This window comes from Ambystoma mexicanum, chromosome 12, assembly GCF_040938575.1.
Source record: "Ambystoma mexicanum isolate Mex_15411 chromosome 12, UKY_AmexF1_1, whole genome shotgun sequence".
NCBI classification, from domain to species: domain Eukaryota; kingdom Metazoa; phylum Chordata; class Amphibia; order Caudata; family Ambystomatidae; genus Ambystoma; species Ambystoma mexicanum.
The window spans coordinates 877,405,171-877,425,396 of NC_090936.1; the positions used below are offsets into that span (position 1 = coordinate 877,405,171).

General features: G+C 44.5%; 1 protein-coding gene across 2 annotated transcripts in view; it reads right to left on the reverse strand.

The window, feature by feature from the left end:
- Positions 1-20,226, reverse strand: part of ANKS1B (ankyrin repeat and sterile alpha motif domain containing 1B) — an 806,556-nt gene that overhangs the window by 17,821 nt on the left and 768,509 nt on the right. For both annotated transcript variants that reach the window (XM_069629362.1, XM_069629363.1), the window contains exon 8: positions 17,244-17,411. In XM_069629362.1, coding sequence (XP_069485463.1) covers positions 17,244-17,411 — 168 coding nt within the window. The remainder of the gene's footprint in view (positions 1-17,243; positions 17,412-20,226) is intronic.

Here is a 20,226-nt window from a genome sequence, read left to right on the forward strand (position 1 = left end):
GCTAAGGTCAAGACGGGTGGGTGGGTATCGTTTGGTTGGTCACTGGAATGGGGTACGCGATCCTATTCGCTTTGGCACTCGATCCCCATGACAGGTATTTTCAGAATTATATCCCAGGTGGCAGGTGGAGTGGTACATATTATTTCTCTCCATGCAGGTGACATTTTGTTGTATGTGAACAAACCTCTAGAAAATGTAGCGATTATCCTGGAGATTCTGGACAACTTTCAGAAATGATCAGGGTTCCAAATTAATAGAGAGAAATCATTTTTGTTCCCCTTGGTGGCCCTAAGTACAAAGGAGAGTGAACTTCTCCCTGATTGGGGGATCAGATGGGAAAAGGAGTCCTTTAAGTATCTGGGCATGCAGGTCTTCCATGACATTGAAGAAGATTTAGTTTATAATACGGGTTGCGTGCTCTCAAGGATAGGGGATGCAGTGCAGTTCTGGAAGAAGCTGGCCCTGTCGCTAATGGGGAGGGTAGCTCTTTGTAAGATGGCGGTGCTCTGTAGGCTGTTGTATTTCTTCACTAACATCCCATACACCATAAAAAAGAGTTTTTCAGAATGTTGGACAAAACATTAGGGGAATTGTTATGGAACACAGGGCGGTGCTGCGTGCCATGAAGACCCTACAGCACAGATTCGAGGGGGGAGGACTGAATATGCCAGATTTTTAACTATACAACATGGCAGCACAATTACAGTCTGTAGCCCACTACAACACGACCCGAGAGGCGAGATCGCGGGTTTGCTGGGTGGGATCACAGAAGACATACAGGGTATGGAATTACTGTGGAATCCCGTAAGGGGGCTACTAACATCTTTAAAGTGGTGCGGGAAGTGTGAAAAAATCTCTTTGGGAAGATGAAGGTAAAAGGCCTGTGTGGTGGGATACTAAGATGGGATGAAGAAAAAACAAAACCAGTCCTACTAGGCCTTGTGTCATTCGTATCGTGCAAGTGCAGTAACAAGTGCGAGGGTAAGGGCGGAAAAGGGGCCCATGGATTAGGCGAGTGCTAAGGGGAGGCCAGGTGGACAAGTGCCAGGGGAATGCAGAGAGTGCAAGGAAAGGAGGTCCACGTGCTAAGTGTGAGGGGAAAGGGCTGGAAGGGCTCAATGGGGTGCAGGCCCAGCCGGGCTAGTGTGGGGGAGGGAGCTCGGATGTGCAAGTGCAGTTTGGGGGGGCATCAGGGAAGACCAAGTGCAGGGGTAGACTGGTCGAGGAGGGCCTGGTGCCCTGTAAGAATCAGAAGGAACCAGGCAGCCAGTCCAAAAGAGGCAGAGGGGGCATTAGCAGGGGAGGGAGATGGGGAAGGCCAGAGAGAAAAGGAGGGTCTTGAGAAGCTTCCGGAACTTAAGGAGAGCCGTCTCTCCTCCGCAGATGCCTCCCTCTGGAATGGCCTCCCTGCCCCTCTCAGACTTGAGAGATCTACCCCCACTCTCTGCTTGGAAAAGCATCTGATCTACATAGAGTTGGAGCTAGAAGGCCGAAGGGCTCTAGCAGGGAGGTATTTAGGGAGAGGGAGTTGGATGTAGCAGGGTCCCAGACCCCAGAAAGCCTTGTGAATGATGTAGAGGGTCTTGAACTTGAACCTCGTAGCAATCGGTTGCCAGTGGAGAGATTTAAGGGCTGAGAGATGCGGTCCCTGGGCTTGAGGCCATATATAAGTCTCACAGTCTTATTCTGGATTAGTTGAAGGGGGTGGAGGAATTAGGCAGATAGAGGAAGAGGCTGTTGCAGTAGTCCAGCCTGGAGAGGACCAGAGCTCTGGAGATATTGAGTTTCTGGGGGAACGTGAGGAAAGGGAGAATGCCTCTGAGGAATTGCAGCTGAAAGTGGGCCTTCTTGGCAAGGTCCGTAATGTGAGGAAAGAAGGAGAGAGATGACACCAAGGTTTTTTGCCTCACCGGAGGAGGCCCATGGTGGGCGGCCGAAGAGTAGGAGGGAAGGAGGGAGCTTGGGTTCAATGAGAAGAATCTCAGTCTTACTGGCATTAAGTCAGAGATCGTTAGCAGCGCACCATGCCTGAATAGCAGACAGACAGTAAGGAATGAGAGAGGAGAGAAACTTGAAGGAGAGTTCCATGTCGTCCGCACAACACTGGAAGTTAGGAGAGAAGGCAGAGATCAAATGGGCCAGATGGGCAAGGTAGATGTTGAAAAGCCAGAGCGAGAGGATAGAGCCCTGAGGGACAACCGGTGGAGAGTATGATGGAGGAGAAAAAAAGGGCCCTGTTGAACCTCAGAAGGTCGGTCATAAAGGAAGCAGGTCGTCCAGAGCCAGGTCTGTGATGCCATGGGTATCACAGAGCAGATTTATAGGAGTGGCATGATTGACTATCAAAAGCAGAGGAAAGGTCAAGAAGGATGAGAACGGAAGGAGAGTTGGAATCGAGATTAGAGAGCAAGCCTTCATGGGTTTTCAGGTGTGCATTTTCCATGCCTCTGGCTGCTCAAAAGCCAGACTGGTGGTCATGGAGACAAATAACAGATTCAGTTTGCCAGATAAGCTGGGAGATGGCCAGCTTCTCCAAGAGTTTGCCCAGGAAGGGGGTAATGTAGATAGGGCAGTAGTTAGCCAGACAGGGACGGGTCGGCAGAAGGCTATTTTAGGAGAGGGTGCACAAGGGAGTGCTTGAGGGGTAGCAGGAAGGAGCCAGTGGCAAAGGAGTGATTCCAGATATCAGCCAAGGCTGGAGCAGGGAGGCAATTTTGTCCTTCATAGTTCTGGAGGAGCACGGGAGCACCTGTTTGGATGAGACTTTCATAGAGCGGACTTGACCTCATCAGGTGATATGGGAGAGAAAGAGGAGAGTAGGAGGGGAAGGAAGATGGGGGCCAAGGGAGGCCTGTGATCGGGTGTGGGGGAAGAGAGTGGTGTAGAGGAGAGTGAGGACAGGATGTCCTGAGTTTTAGTAATGAAGTGAGAGCCAGTGCAGTGCAGAGGGTCAGGGAAGGCAGAGGAGAAATGCAGACTTCAGTAGGATTGGCAAGTTCCTTGTAGATTTTGAACAGTTCAGCCGCGTTGGTAGTGGCCCCAGAGATGTGGGCTTGGATATAGGCCTTCTTCTTTGAGCGGATGGATAGTCTGTATTGCTTTTGGAGCAGGTGGCAGGCCAGTCTGTCAGAGGATGTGCTCGAAGCCTGCCACTTCTGCTCAGAAGCTCTGCTCTTGCATTTCAGAGAGGCTAGGTCGGAATCATACCAGGTGTTGAGCTTGGAGTCAGGCTTCATGCAGATCCTCATGACAGGGGCAAGGATATCCAGAGTGTTGGCGATGGAGTGTTGAAGGGGGGTTTTCTTCATGGGAGGGAAATTGCTGACGCTTGATGAATGGAGGCAAGCATCCGGGGTAGCAAGAGGCCATTTCCTTACATATGCAAAAGTTGTGCAGCGATTAGCTGCACTGTGGCAAGACATCCCAGAAGAGCCAGAGACAAGTCCTCTAATGCAAACATTGTTGGAACTTGGGGATGTTAGGGGGAGGATATACAGGGTGTACATGGCTCTGCAGGCTGCACAAGCGGATAAGGAATTGGTGGCTAAGGAAAAGTGGGAGAGAGGCACAGGTTCGCAAATCAGAGACAGAACATGGTCTAAGATGTGGGAACAAGTTAAAAAAATATCTAGAAATGCACGGTTCCAGCTCAGTCAATTCCATTATTTGCACAGGGTGTACTTGACGCCGGAGAGACTGCATGTAATAAATCTGTCTGTGGCTTATGAATGTCCACGGTGCAGGCAGGATCATACCGGCTTCTGGCATATGGTTTTGGATTGCCCAGTTATTGCCAAATATTGGGAGAAGGTGATCTACTGAGGAGCAGTTATGAATGTACGCATGGTGTATGTTTGTGGATCCTCTCACCAGGACAAAAGAGGTATAAAACATGCAGTAAAATTGCCAGGTTCTTGTTGGTCCTAGCTAAGAGGTGGATAGCAATCTCATGGAAAGGGGCAGGCGGGCCGTCACTGCGGCAATGGCTCCAGGATGTTCACAGATGGGCTTAGCTGAGGTGGAGTACTTGCACAAGCATAATGACCCTGAGTGGGAAAACGAGCTCGATACGGATTGGGGGCAATTAGTGAATGAACTGGCCTCGACCCTGGATGTAAAGCCCCAGTGAATTGATGAATGGGAAGCCTGAAGGGGAGTGGAGAGTGGTGAGATGCAAGAAGGTGTTGGACAGCTGTTAAGAGAATGAGAAGAGACATTACGAACTAAAGGGGTTACAGGCTTGATGGGGTAGGGGGAAGGTGTGTGGTGGGTGAGGAGCTCTGGATACGTGAGTATAGGGAAAGGGAGGGAAGGGATTTGGGCTGGGAGGTGGGATGTTGGGGAGATTCAAGTTGCCAGGTCACTATGTGTTGTATTTCATGAAAATCTAATAAAAAGAAACTTTTTTTAAAAAAAAGTAAAAACCTTACATAAATATTTGAGGAAGTTCCCAAATAGGAAATGGATGTTTGCTTTTTGATGCCATAAGTTAAATTTATATCCAACCAGGAAGATTATTGGCTCTAGGCAGAAGGTGCCCATAGAGGAAAGACTATGCAGATTCTGTTGTATTGTGGTTGAAACCCTGAATCATACTCAATACACTATAGCGGCGATTCATTTTGTACATAGGATTTTAGATGTTGATTTCCAAAATTATATTTTGTAATCTCTTTTAAATTCTGTAAAAGTTTGCAGTATGAATAGTTTGGCAATGTTATCTGTGAAAGGTTTTAACAGACCAAGCACAATAAATAATAATACAAAAAGGTAGAATACTTGAGTCCGGTTGTGGAGAGGAAAACAGACAGTCAAGGTGGGAGAAACCAAGGTGAAGGAGAGGGAAAGAGCAAGTGAAAGGCAGAGGGAGAGAGAATATGGAAAGTGGTGATGAAGGGAGACTCGGGGGTCAGAAGTAAAAGATAGTGAGAAAAAGGGCATTGGAAGTTGAATGAAAGAATGGGAAAGAGGAAGTAAAGAAAGGAAAGCTATTGAGCCGAAAACTGTAGGTGCTAGAAGGGGAGGAGATAAGCAGAGGTGAAATGAAAGACCAAGTTGGATGGGTTCGCAAAGAGTAAAAAGCTGACAGGACAGTGACAGAGAAAAACAGAAGGAGGAGGAAGAAGGCAACTGTAAGTGTGCATCAAGTTGTCAGTTGATATCCTGGCTGTGACACTCATTTATTGAACAATAGATCACCCACAGCAGAACCCTTAACAGTGGCATCATGGGGAAGAGGAAAAAACATAATCTACCACAGAGAACCTTTAAGAGATACAATAATTGTGGAGAGTACAGAGGGCACTGAGTCGTTAAGTTGCCTATGATTATTAACAATATCAATATGCTATGATCCGATTGATGTGCCACAACAGCGCAAAGACGGTTGCTAATTTAATTTGTTTGTTGAGAAATCTGAAATATAAATACATTATTTAAAAATATATATAATAACCCGAAGACATCCTGGCTCAGCATTGGCTGCCACTTGCATACAAGTAGGTTAGGACCTCCCTCGCAGTCATTATGTATATCAAATCAAGGTATGTTTCCCCCCCCAAAAAGATTCAAGCAAACAGAGGGCCCCCATGAGTTTGCTTCAAAGGGGACTGATGATCCCGGTTTCCCTGGTGACAAATGCGGCCCAGAGGGCAATAACAGGGGAGGCTTTTGAGGAACTAATTGACCGCTATGTAATTTCACTTCTGTCTAATGAACATTATGTACTCCAAAGGGCACAATTCTCTCTGGTAGAGGGATACTGGTAATGGCACTTAGAGAATGCTGTGGTATTTTACCACAGTTTGAAAACAAGGAAACTAAGAGGTTTTCAATTTACAAATTAAAGTGATCTGCCTCCTTCATTTGTTCTGTTATTTTTCACTCCTTGCTTTTGTGTTTCATAGCAAACAAAGCATCATTACGAAAAGACTAATTACTGGGGATGGGGGCTGCAGGGGAAATAGGCAGAATGCAAGACTGCACAGAAAAATGAGACTGTGGGGGAAGGGGAGAAAAACTGTAGTGGAATGTGAGATAGTCGTTGATCAAGAAACTATAGAGGAGTGGGGGGGGGCAACAGAATACCTGTCCAGTGCAGAGGAAGCAAGGAAAATTGCACAGAGGGCCTTCAACCTAGATACTTCTAAGGTTATCGAGAGACTGGAGATGAAAAAAGGGAGACTTTAGAAAAAGTGAGAAACTGCAAGGAAAGACTCAGAATTCAGGGTATCGCATAATGGGGCCAGGAGTTAGATATTGCAGAGGAAGAGAGACTTCAAGACAAAAAGAGATAGGGTAATAGAGAAACTGTAGTGGAAATAGAAGAGGTGGCAGAAGAAAGACAATGAATAGGGAGTGTTGTGCCGCAAACAATCTCTGCCTTAATGGAAGATGGAGATTCTCCTCATCGGCACACCTGCACCCTCCTTTCCTGTCACTCTCTGGCCGGCCTCCCTTGGCCCTCTTCCTGTTCCTACCTGTGAGGCTAAGAACCTCTGGGTCATCTTCGACTCCACACTCTCCTTTTCTCCTCACATCTCTGACGTCTCTAATAAGTCAAACTACCAACTGCACCTCCTCAGATATTCCTCCTTTCCTCTCCTTCCCCAGAAGCTCACTGTCTCTAGAGCTCTGGTTTTATCTAGGCTGGACTACTGTAACAGCCTCTTTCTAAATCTGCCTGATTCTAATCTCCGCCCTCTGCAACTCATCCAGAACAGGACTGCGAGACTTGTCGTTGGCCTCAAGCCCAGGGATCGCATCTCTCCAGCACTGAAATCTTTGCATTGGCTCCCAGTGGCTGCAAGGATTATGTTCAAGACCCTCTGCATTGTCTAGAAGGCCTTCTGGGGCCTAGGTCCTCAATACCTCCAACTCTCTCTTCATGAATACCTTCCTACTCAAGCTCTTCACTCCTCCACCTCCAACTCCCCCAGCGCCAGTCACTTCTCCAAGCAATGAGTTGGTGGTAGATCTCTTTCTTCGGCTGGGACCTCCCTCTGGAACAGCCTCCCTGCCTCTCTGAAACTTGAGGAGAACCATCTCTGGTTCTGGAAGCACCTAAAGACCTTGCTCTTTACTTCTGCCTTCTCTCTTCCTCTCCCCTGCTGATTTCCTGTCTGATACTGCGCTGGTCACCTGGCTACCCTCCGATTTCAGGCCCAGGTCCCTGCCCGGCCAGTTGCACACCTGCATTGCCTCCCGGCAACCGTTGCACTTGGGTCTATATCTGTCCCCCTACCTGTACTTTTGGACACCTGCTGTCTGCACTTACCCTTCCATCTGCCACCTGCTGGCCGCACTTCTTGTTATTGTTTTGATCCCATGTACAGCACTGCCCCCTCCCCTTTCCCCAGGCACCTTTCCCCGCACCTCTTCCCTGCACTTCCGCGATCTCAATGTCACTTGGCCTAGTAAGACTGTTGTCTCTGTCCTCCCTCTGTTCCCCCTTCCTTGCCTTGTCACGCCTTGAAACACTTGTGTGTAGGCGCATTACAAATGCCATATCATATCATAATCATAGGCACGGGTTAGGGACCTCAGCGCTGATTGCAGCAAAAGGAATATTCTTAGGGGAAAGAATTAGCAATCATTGAGGCAAATTGGTAGTAATCTGCATTTTGAAGCATATGCCTGTTGAAATGGACTTTACGATTTGTTTCCGCTGTAACAGATGGGGTAAAATCAATGTTTAAAACAAGGAACAGGGTGCTTTCACAAAATGAGTGCTTACATGCGAACCACTTTCAGCAGAAAAGGACACTACAAGAGAGAGAATACAACTCTACTTTACTGTAGTAGTACTTTAATGTACTGACACAAGGCTGATATTTCAACCTTGTTGAACAATTGAAGAAGCTTCAACTTCTGAGCAGTAGGATAGGGAGAGGCCCGTCCCAGTGTGCCAGTATGTTTCTGTGCAGGTCTCCAGGGGCCAAACCTGACTTCCAAGTGCAAAACCAAGACCCTGTCCTTTTTCGACCAAGGCTCCGGAAGACTCCAGCGGGATGCCAGCATCTCGACATATCTGCTTAGAGCCAACCGTACACACAGTTCTGGCCGCATCTCCAGGACAGAGAGACCTGGCGGTTCCCAGGAGACCAATGATGGGGCTGACACGCTGGGTGTACCAGTTGGACGTTGGTGTCCTCACAGAGCCAGAAACCCCTCTGAACCGCAACCAAAGGACCCATCGATGCCAGGCCGGGCTGAGGCAGTGGGCAGGGCTTGGCCCCTCGATTTCTATTCCTATACACATACACAACACCAGTGAGGAAAAGAAATAGGAGAATCAGAGACGGATGGTGGAGGAGAGCAGTATTGACAATGGTACGACGTCCTTTCATTGGCTGCCTGTTCATCCCCAGGCTTTTTAAAATGCCCATTACATCGAATATGCTCATCACATTTTTTAGGGGGGGTGGGAAAGGGCAGATAAGGGTTTGGGCGGGTGGGCAATAGCAAAAAATAAGTGTTGGAGGGGAGCTTGGGGGTGGGGGGGTAGAAAACAATGAGCACATTCGATGGAATGTGCACATTAAAAAGCCTGGGGATGAACAGGCAGGCGATGAAATGACATGGAACCTTGACGATGAAGGAGTGTTTTCTTGACGTGAACAAGGTTCTGTGGTATGTTTGTGGTACAAGGTCGAAACATATATGGGGATGCTTGTGGTCTCGTGCAGAAGGGATGTGATCTTGAAGTTCGAGCTAGACTGCCCCTTTCGGAGTGGGATCAAGCCTTATTTGCATATAGTCTTTCCCCATCTGTAAATGCTTGGCAGGTGAAGAACGATGATCTGGAGGGTTGCCCAAAACAATGCCAGTGGTTAAGATTAATTCTAAACCTTTCAGCCATCACCTCTTGTGTTTTGCTCTGTGATACAAGTGAGCAGAAAGATCTGTGTAGATAGAGCATTGGAGAAGAGGGATACAAAGCGAGAGGAAGATGCTTGTATAAGAGAGTAGTGGAAGTGAAAGAGGGTAGTGATAGCAATAGGAGGGTAGTGGTAGTGGAGAGAGGAGTGGTAGCAGGAGGAGAAAAGTAGTGGTAACCGGAGAAAGAGTAGTGGTAGTGGGAGGAGATAGTTAAGTGGAAGTGAAACTATCAAAGGTTGGGTGTAGATGAGAGGCGGAGTGGAACATCGGAGAAAGGGAAGCCTGGAGCAGAGGAGTAGCGTAGCGTAGTTGGATAAGGTGCCCATGTAACCAGGCAAATTAAACTGAGCATATTAAATCTAAAATCTACGAGATCAACCCCTTTGTAGAGCACTACCAGTGGATGAGAGCAGGTACAGTTAGGAAGTCTGTAAGGGAGTCAGATAGCCAGCATTTAGGGAAGTCCCCCCTTAGTGATTGAATAGAATTGAGTCAGTAGGGGATAGTGATCAATAGAAATAACCAGGGCTAAGGACACCTGTGCTAGGGAGGGTCCGCCAATGGAGAAGAAAGTGAGAGGGGTAACCCTAGGTCCCTCAATATTCAAGAAAAACTCTTGCACCATATTTCTGCCTCTGTGTTTCTGTGCTGCACAAGTGGACCGATGAGAAGCTTTTTTGTAGTTGTTACCCTAGAGGAATTTTAAATAAGTGGGTGTAGACTTGCAGATTTGTATTATGTATTTGTATTTTATTGTATTTTTATAGCACTTTACGCCAAGCATTGAACATGTTTGTAAAACAGTACAACATATTGAAAGCACATCAAGACATCTTGATCAGGCAGCGAGCAGATGTTCCTTGAGGCGAATCGTGAAAAGGGGGAAAGTGGAAATAGAATGGATAGATAAAGGGAGATAGTTCTAGGATTTAGGGGCTAAGAGAGAAAAGGAACAAAAGCAAGATGAAGCATAGGGGGCACAGGGCATGAATAGAAGAAATTGGGACTGAGACCTGAGAGAAAGAGAGGGGGAATACAAGGAAATAAGAGAGGAGCGGTAAGGTGGGGCGAGACCACAGAGGTATTTAAAAACAAGAGAACAAGGTGAGGGGGTGATGAACCACGCAAGCACTTGCACTGGGCATATATCAAGTATATTGAGGAGGGGTATCAACAGAGCAGGCTGCACGTGCCTTGGTTTGGGGTGACACCCTGAGTGCCCCGGGACGTTAACTTAGAGAAAAGAGGGACCAAAGGCAACTTTGCACTTGCAGTGTTTGTCAAGAAGTTATTTCCTGTGTTTCATTAGTTGGCAATGTGACCGCACATTTAGTATACACAAGTAGCATTACATTGGTGTCGGACCTGTCCTTGCGACAGGTTACAATTATAATGATAGAAACAGTGGTGCATTTGTGAAGGAACAGAATAGCCAACAACGCGTTTTGACCTAAGATTCTTTATCAAGGCTGTGGCATTTAGTGAGGAATTATTTTACCAGAGAGACAACAGCAATTCACATTGACTAGTTCAAGAGCATGGTTGCAAGTTAATAAATATGTTTACATTACTTGTTGTAGAACATCGTTCACAGTGGTGATAAATACATATTGTTAAATTCCATGATTCATGGGCAAATATACATACAAGAAGCAATGATTGAGGTTAATTGGTGTTGTAGTCGGAGGGGAGAGAGGGAGAGAGGGAAGCAGGGAAGAAAACAAGATAAGTAAACAATATTTGGCATCTATATTTATTTTTTAGTTGCTGATGGGCAGGTGATAGTGTGATGCGGTGGCTAGTATATAATAGTACAACAGTGGTCGATGTATGTGGTGGGAGCATATGTGTGACATTTCTCTGAGGTGCTTGGGTCATGCTTCATCACATATATTTGGCCTACTTCTACCGGTGCTTGCATTGTTTGACAATGTGTATGGGTGTTTCGCAATAGAGGGTTTGATGACATGCATGATTTATTCACTTTATGGGTCTCATGTGCAGATTTAGTATACGCTGGGCAGTGAGTCATGCCTCTGGATTGGGCAGAACCTTGTGGGTTGGGGTTTAGTGATTTATTGTCCTGGTGATCGAGATGTGTCAGGGGATCTCGTTTTGTCTTACCAAGGTGATATTGATATGTGGTCCGCTACTTAGGGTTGGTCAGATGATTCTGGGGTCCATGGTTTCGCACATAGTGTAGAAGTGCGAACTTCTGTGAGAGGAGAAATTAATTGGAGGACATTGATTTACAAATGCTATACTATCTAAGTACATCAGTATGTGTGAGGGGTTCGGAGGAGTGAATTCTCACCTTTGATGCCCAACTTCGGGCTCTTCATTCTATGAGGGAGCTGGTTCTCTGTGTGCGTCCCGTTGGATAAGGTAGTCTTCTGTGGATTGGCAGACTGCCGCTTTACTTATTATGTATGGTCATGTGATCGACATAGTCACGTAATCAGGGTCAGTGACTCAGGATATCTTCCGGTCAAAGCCATGCACAGAAGGCTGCCATCTTGGAGGATGTTTTCCTTGTTTTATTTCTAGCTATGTACATAGGAAAATGGGGGTGGGGGGTGTCTAGTACCCGTCTAGATGTATTAAGCTACCTGCAATTTAAACACAGTGATGGTGATTCTGCAAATTACTTGGGGTTCATTCTAAATTTTATGAGCTGGTGCTGCCTGGTAAGAAAGATTTTCTGGCTGCGTGCTTTACTGTAATTTGTCTTATCACACGTCTGATTCTGGCTGGAGATGAACATTGATTGACTCGGCTTGTATGCCTTACATGGTATGCTTAGACTGATGGTATGTGGTTGCTGTGGCAGGAGACTGATGACATGTAATGGCCTTGGTGGAAAGATACAGGGGGCGATGGTAAGCGAAGGTGGCCGGCATCTTTAGGTATTTACCATTTGTTATTTAGAACACTGGATGTGTGGGTTGGAAGGTAGAATTTGCATCTTTAAGGAACTGGCAAATAAGGGTGTCTGCCATCCTTAAGTATGATATGATATTTTATTTATAGCGCGCCTATACACAAGTGTTGTTAAGGCGCAACTAAGCATGGTAAGGGAACAAGGGGGAACAAGACAACAATCTTACTAGGCCCTCTGACATTGAGATTGCACAAGTGCAAGGAGGGAAAAAGAGAGAAGTGCCAGGGAAAAAGGAAGGGGGACAAGTGCAAGAAACATGATCTACAAAACACAACAAAGCAATAGAAAATATTAATAAAAAGGAAGTGCGGCCAACAATTGGCAGAGCAAGGGAGAAGTGCAGGCGGCAGGTAATTTGAAAGTGCACGTAAGGGGACTATAGAGTGCAGATACAGCCCCAAAGTTTAATGTTGCCAGGCGGCAGTGCGGGTGTGCAACTGTGGGGCAGGGACCTGGGCCCGAGGTTCTGACGGTAGCCAGGTAACCAGTGCATTAACAGACAGGAGTTCAGAAAGGAAGAACAAGGGAGAAGGAAGAAGCAAAGAGGAAAGTCTTGAGCAGCTTCCTGAACCTGAGATGGTTCTGCTCAAGTTTCAGAGAGGCTGTTCCAGAGGGAGGCATCTGCAGAAAGAGTATTAAGCAACATTGATGGCCTGGTAGAAAATGGTACATACTGATATGTGTTCTCTGGGGCACACCACTAGTAATGTTGGTTGGCCTGGCAAGAGCATTCATAGCACAGTGCTAGCCTAGCCCTTAGGTGTAGTGTGGGTTGGCGTGGTAGTGTAAAGTACCATGGTTTTTTGTTGTGTTGTGACTAATAAGCATATAGTCACCTTAATGGTGGTGTGTGTGTGTCAGTATATGTATAATCAATAACACTGAATTACATTTAGACTGAACAATAGGATAGTTCAAAAGAAACACTGAATTCATGGTTGTTATTAAGGCCATGGCCAACTGTACTATATTTGCAAATTATGTGAGCTTCAGCCTGGCGAAGTTGTAGCTGTCGGTCTCTGCCTCTAGTCCCACATGATACTGTTTTAAGTCCTGTGAATCTAATATTTTCATTTCCAATCTATTTGGTGCGATTCTTGCCAGTGTCTGGAGATTGGGTATTTGGATTTCTGTGAATTCAGCATGCTGAGGTGTTTGCTTATCCGGTCCTGAGCTCCCGTATGGTACTATGGTACTTCCTATATACATTTTGCTTGCAAACACATATTATGCAATATATCACATATTTAGATTGGCAATTCATGAATTCTCGAATATGGTGGATGGCCTATGTCTCAAATTCCAATGTCTGTTTTGTTAGTGCATGTGTGCACATACTGCAGGTCCCACACTTGGGGTAGTCTGCTGCCTGGTTGGATTTTAGCCAGTTGGTGCTAGGTACATGGACCACCATTGTACTATTGTATACTAGGCACCACATCACACTATCACCTGCCCACCAGCAACTAAAACATAAATATAGATGCCAAAACCACTGTTTGCTAATCCTGTTTTGTTCCCTGCTTTCCTCTCTCGCTCTCTCCCATCCGACTACTATGCCAACTGGCTTCAGTCAATGCTAATTGTATATATACATATATGCCCATGAATAATGGAATATAAGAATATGTATTTATCACACCCGTGAACAATGTTCTACACTATATTTAAAAACAATAGAGAAAATTGTATAACAGACAAGAGTCAAAAGAAAGCCAATGGAGGGAAAGTAAGGCAGAAGAAATGGAGTCACAGGGAGATAAATGAAGAAGTAAATGAACAGAAGAGTTATAGATTGAGCGGAGAGGGGCCAGTCGATAAGCAGGAAGACTGAGAAGAATAGCAGAGTAGTAGAAAAGATGAGAAAATATAACAGAGGAGAATAAAGACTTAGTAGTATGAGTGTTCAGAAATAGATGGGTTTTGCGAATATTGTAAAGTTGATAGCGACAGAAATGAGAAATAGCAGAGATGTGAGTAGAGAAAGATAAAGAAGAATCGAAGAGGACGCCCAGATTGCGGGCAGTATGTCGATGATACAATTGAGGAGGGAGGAAAAGAGATAGAAGGAGGATGAAGAGGGGGTGAATAGTAGAAGCTGAGAAGAACATTATCTCAGTTTATGACAGGCTGAAATGGAGACAGTGGGTGGTCATCCAAGCTTGAATCGCAAGGAGACATGAAGAAATTATAGATTGAAGTGAGGGAGTGAAAGCAGAAAGAGATAGAAAGATTTGGGAATCATCTGCGTAAAGATTTGCCATGGGGCCTTGCGCATTCTGCCCTGTGCAAGGCTAAGAGCAATAGGTAAGACACCATATCATTTCAGAATGTCTCCACATAAAAGAAGACCTACTTTAGCATTGGCTTTAAAATGCCAGGTAGAATATAGTGCCTTGATTGAGAGAAGCAAATGGGATTCCTATATTATGTAATGCGAGTATATATTAGGTTATGTTTAAGTATAGACAGCAATACTTAAAACAACAACTGTAGTTCTTAGCACCACAATCGTATACTCATAGCACTTTAGTGCTCAATAAAGCTCTTGGAGGCCTATATTAGCATTGTAGTGAAAAGCAGCTACTTAGCAAAGGAGTTTTACTAGTAATATTTCAGATACAAATACAAGTGTGTTTTTGAGTTAGCATTCATTCATTCATTCATTTGCGTTACCATTCAGCATAGCAAGACGCTAAGCTGCTTGATCAGACCATATCATATATTGTTTCGGGGTAAGACCAAGCCTGATTTTTATATGGTTTTTCCCCTTCTGTAATGGCTTAGCAGGCTGAAAAACAGTGGTCTGGAGGGTTGCCCAGAGCTGTGCTTGTGGTTATGATTTATTCAAAACCTTCCAGCCATCACCTTTTCAATTTGCTAAAGTCACATCGAGTGGGACGAGTATGCCCAGACGTGGGTCCCGAGTCTGCCGGGCCGAGACCCAAGCTACTCGTCACTGATGACGCCCAACAAGGCTGAAAAATGTCTGGGATGCTTATGGTCTCGTGCAGAAGGGATGTGACCTAGCAGTTCGGGCTGGACTGCCTTTTTTGGGGTAGGACCAAGTCCGATTTGCATATGGTTTTTCCCCTTCTGTAATGGTGTGGCAGGCTGAAAAAAGATGGTCTGGGTGGCTGCCCAGAGCTGTGCCCGTGGTTATGATTTATTCAAAACCTTCCAGCCATCACCTTTTTGTTTTGCTCATATCATACATGCATACATGCTTGCATATGTAGTGTAGTTGGACTGAGAAGTCAGTACATTAATTCCTATGCAAACATATAGTTATAATAAGTAGGCAGTGGACGGTTTATAGTGAAAAGACCGAAAAAAAAATATCCAAAAAAAAGGTCGAACCAAAAAATCTCGAAAAAATAAATCGAATTTTTTTTCAATACGTTTTTTTTCGAAATGGAGGGGTTCCCCCCCTAATCCCCCTTTTTTTTATTTTACCCCTTTTTTTTACTTACCTGACCCCAAAAATACAAATAAATAAATAAATAAAAAATTCAATTTTTTTTCGATATTTTTGTCATTCAATATTTTTTTTTTCGGCCTTTTGACTGACCACCGCAGTTGGACCCATAGTTCGGGTAGTATAGCTCAGTGGCAACATGCTCGTCTTGGAAGTAACATGACGCAGAGCAGCACAGGTTTGAATCCCGAGTTCATACTTAGAAACCTCTTTGGTATTAAGCGTGTTATAAATAACCAATTATAATAATATTAATAATAACCAGATCCATCGCATTTTCTATTTAGCAAAATCAACAGCATTTCACTTGGGAGCTAAGAAAGAAGCCCCCGTAACTTTGAGGCCTTGAGGTAGGGCCATTCAGGCATGTTAGATAGATAAAATACTCTTGGAGCCGTTACTGATAAGTCGGCTTGAAGACTCTACTGATAATTCGGCAGAAAGCTTAGGGGTGGTAGCAGGCTACAGCCAATATACTAAGGAGGTACTTCCTATCCATAAGCCAGAAGCTGAGGGATTCGTCTAACAGTGACAGCGTTTATGCTAAGGGGGAGCTCCAAGTGAAAAAATATATTAATAGGCGGCTAGGCCATAGAACAGAGCTGCTTCCAATTCCATGCCAGGGACTTAGGGGGTGTGGGCTCTGAGGCTCACCTGAAGTTATGTTTGATGTATGCTTTGAAATGCATTGAATTTAGCGTGACTGAATTGTGTGCAATTTAGGTCCTGTGGCTTTGTGTTTTACATTGCTTGAAAGAATTAGATGCACAGTATTGCTTCATTGTAATTGGGCATCTTGGTTTGCTCTTGAAGTAATAGAAATAGGTTTGAGTGCCTATGCACAATATCGCTTCTTTGTTGTGGAACACCTTGGTTTGCTTTAGAAGTGTTGAACATTAAAGGGCTTTAGTATTCAGAAGGTGTATTGATGATACCAGTTGGTTTAGCTAAAGAGAAGTGACTTGATACTCATCTCATGTAGAGATTTGAGCTGTGACAATAGGTAATGTTGAAAATAACAATGTGTTTGAACCTTAAGTTGATCGAGCGAGAAGAAACTGAGGTAATTTTTTAATTGTAAATAAAGTGTTTCTTTTTCATATAACGTAGGACGTCCTTGACTCTGCTACATTACTGGCACAGTTAATATTATGAGAGCAGCTAATCAGAAGCAATGCGTAATTTTGTTCTTTTGCCTCTCTTGTCTATAGTCTTTGTATCTCTCAACCTGTGTGTGCATTAGGAAACGTCACAAGAATTGACTTGGAATGGTTGCAGAACCAGTGAGTAAAATGTCAGGTTATGAGGGTTGTAAGATAATATATGCTTTGTGGGTAGAACCCATTTTGAGGCCCACAAATTAAAATATAATAATTGGAGCAAGAGCACACATCAGTTCTGGCCTGGGGTAGACGTCCCTCTTGTAGTCTGTGCAGTGACTGAATGCTCCTTCCGTTCGCATAAGAAGGACGTTAGATCTCCTACCAGGGCTGAGCGGAGGTAGCTGGGGCAGAGTCCTTATGTAGCCGGCGGGGTGTGCGGGGGGCTCATTAACACACAATGTGCAACAGATGATGGGCGATTCCAAAGGAAGGACAAAAATATTTTGAAAATAATAAATGTGTTTTGACAGATGCTGTAAAAGAGAGAAATTCCTCTTCAGGGGTAAAGACCCTGTTATAGTTCAAGTTGAATTAGCCCTCACATTCTTTCACTAATGATAAACACATACATAACCTTTGTTACTGTCCTTACACCCCTTAATATTTATCATTACTAATGGTATAAACAACACCTATTTTGTCACACATATGCAGAATGTTAATCCCATGAACCAAATGATTTTGCAATTACCAAAACAACGTATTCTCCAAAGTATGATATATATTGGCAGATTGATTTCATTACTAGTTGCCCCTAGAGCTCTTCGGTTTTGTCACTTACCAATGATTTTCGAATGCTAACACGTGGTTTGGGAATTGGCTTGGAAGGTTTACTATCAAAGCTTTCAGGAAGTGTTGAAGAGTTACCCCCTTTCCGTGCTTGCAGTGCTAGCTGATAGGCAACTTCAAATGCCTGGCCCAACGTTAGAATAATTTCATAGGCTAAATTCTAGAGAAAAAAAGAAAAGACTGATTTAAAAATGACATTAATTGAACACATTAAATAAGTACAATAAGTTAATAAGAGCATGTTTACTGATTAAAATCAACACTATATACACAGAATAAGGCCAGGCTATTCGATCTGCGGATAAGTAAAATCTATTCGTTTTTCAAGATATTCACACAGAAGATTTGAGATACGTTAACAGACTCTCTAGTTAAGACTTTCATAGAAATTGTGCCATATTTTCTGGTAAGTCTAAAAACCCAACTAGATTTTACCATAAGGTGGATTGCTGAGCCCAGCCATAGAAGTAAATCATCCCCTGCAGTATTTGAGAACTGTCAATGTCTGTGTTCTGCACAAGAATTGTCTCGGGAGGAGCCTTGGAAGCAAGACGACTCGGAGCAACACAGGTTCAATCCCCGGGTCCGTGCTTGGAAACCTATGGGTATTAAGTGCCTTATAAGTAACCAATTGTAAGAGAAACATTCCTTTGTACGTTCCATTGAAGGGCAAAGATCTCCCAAGTTATTTCTACTCGTCTGATATCCTGAAATAGAGACTTAAATGTCACTGACATGACGGCACAGCAAGAAAAATCAAGTATGCTTCTGCCTTTCGATGGAAATAATGAAATACCTTTTTTCAAACATAAAGCTCCTTCTCTTGGTCCGGAGGTTTAAGGTAGTTAATTTTACTGTTATGGGCCTGCGCTCCAGTGATGAGGACCCATCCAAATTAGTTACTCACCTGCACTTTTACATTGATGTATATAAATATTACACATTTAGGTTAAATATTTCTCGTTGTCAATCAGGGGAATCCTAAGTACATTGATAGGTTATAATAACAGAAGTACATTTAACTTATAGTCTATTCACCTAATTTCATTCTTTTTTCCCCGTGGTCAGTGAGAGAAAATGCTTAGGTTTCACCCCAGGAAGCCATTTTTAGATTTATAGAGCAATCATGTATCATTGCATACTCAATAATTACTTATGCTTTGGAAGGGAGGTGGGTGAGTAACATATGAATCTATGGAAAATAACAAAACTAGAGTCTTACAGTTACACAGGCAAGTCATTCATTCTTCTCCAGCATTGGATCTTTCATGGATTTACATTCTTGAATAGAATACCAAGCAGCACGCCACAAAAGGGATAGAACGGGGTGCAGCTGGTATCACCTTAATGAAAAAGATGATGGAGGACCCCCTAGCCCACAGAGGACTGTGCTCTGGCTTCCATTTGCTTGCAGAAGTGCTTGGACAACATGTGGAGGGATCCCCATGTCACAACCTTGTAGATGGCATGTAGTGTAACCCCCTCATGAAACACTGTTGTGGTAGACTTGGCTCTCGTACAGTGAGCCTTTACTGGTCATCCTGCTGCAATAATTGATTAAACTGATGACCCAGCATAAGATCCCTTGCCTTGAAAGGGGCAGAGCTTTGTTCGAAGGACCTTATCAAATGAAAAGTTGTTCTGACTCCCGTAAATTATTCATTCAATCCATGTAAAGGTGCAAAATGATCCTCACGTCAATAGAAGAACAAGTTACTTCTTACCTTGTAACGTTCTTTCGATGGGATGTTCCTCCGACGTATTCCTTATCTTAGATATCTCTTTCCAGCTTTACTGGCCTCAGAAATTTTTTCTCTAGAGGGCGCTGCGCGTCGACGTCCGCCGAGTCGATGTCCCTCGCCAGCCGCCGTATCGTCGTCGACGTCATCCTGCCTATAAAGGCCGCACGCAGCGTCCGTTGCTCAGTTCCGTTTTGTTGCCCACAATTATTCTTTCTGGACTATACTAATCACCCTGAAGGAGCGTAAGCTGCAACAACAAGGGAAGTAGTACTGCGGGGATGGATGGGAGGGTCGATAAGGAATACGTCGGAGGAACATCCCAATCGAAAGAACGTTACAAGGTAAGAAGGGATTGTGTCCTCCGACGTATTCCTTATCTTAGATAGGCTCCCGTAGCAGTATTCTGTTATTGGAGGTGGGAGTACTGACTTCATGCTTCTTTTTATTGATGAATAGAGTGCAATACCGCCCTTCCAAACCTAGTCTCTTGACTGGAGGAGGAATCCAAGTTGTAAAACCGTGTAAAGGTATGGACAGACGACCATGTGGCAGCCGCACATATGTCTCTAACCGGCACTCCTCTTTTGAGGGCCGATGAAGCTGCAATACCTCTGGTCGAATGAGCCCTAAGGTTTTGAGGGGGCTCTTTTCCTGCCAGTTTATAACATTCCAAAATGGCTAGAATGATCCATCTGGAAATGGTCTGCTTAGTTATCGGTAACCCCAGCTTGTGACCTGCGTAGCCTACAAACAGCTGGTCTGCTTGTCTTATCCTAGCCAGTCTACTGATGTAAAAACTTAAAGCCCTTCTTGGGTCCAGCCTGTGTAACCTCTCTTCCTCTTTCCCCGGATGAGGAGGAGGACAGAAAGATGGAAGGGTAATCTTCTGAGTGATATGGAATTCAGAAACCACCTTTGGGAGGAAATTAGGCTTCACTTGCAGAACAACTTTGTCTTTGTGAAAGATTGTATGAGGGGGTTTACAAGAAAGAGCTTGTAACTCGCTCACCCTTCTAGCAGATGTAAGTGCTATTAATAAAACAGTTTTAAGGGTAAGAAATCTTAACGAACAAGAATGGAGTGGCTCGAAAGGTGTGCCCATCAGGAAAGTTAGGACTAAGTTTAAATCCCATAGGGGAACCTGGAATGGTCTTGGGGGATAAACGTTAGTTAACCCCTTTAGAAACTGTATTACCAAGGGTAACTTGAAATAGGATGGTTCTTCCGCAGTGC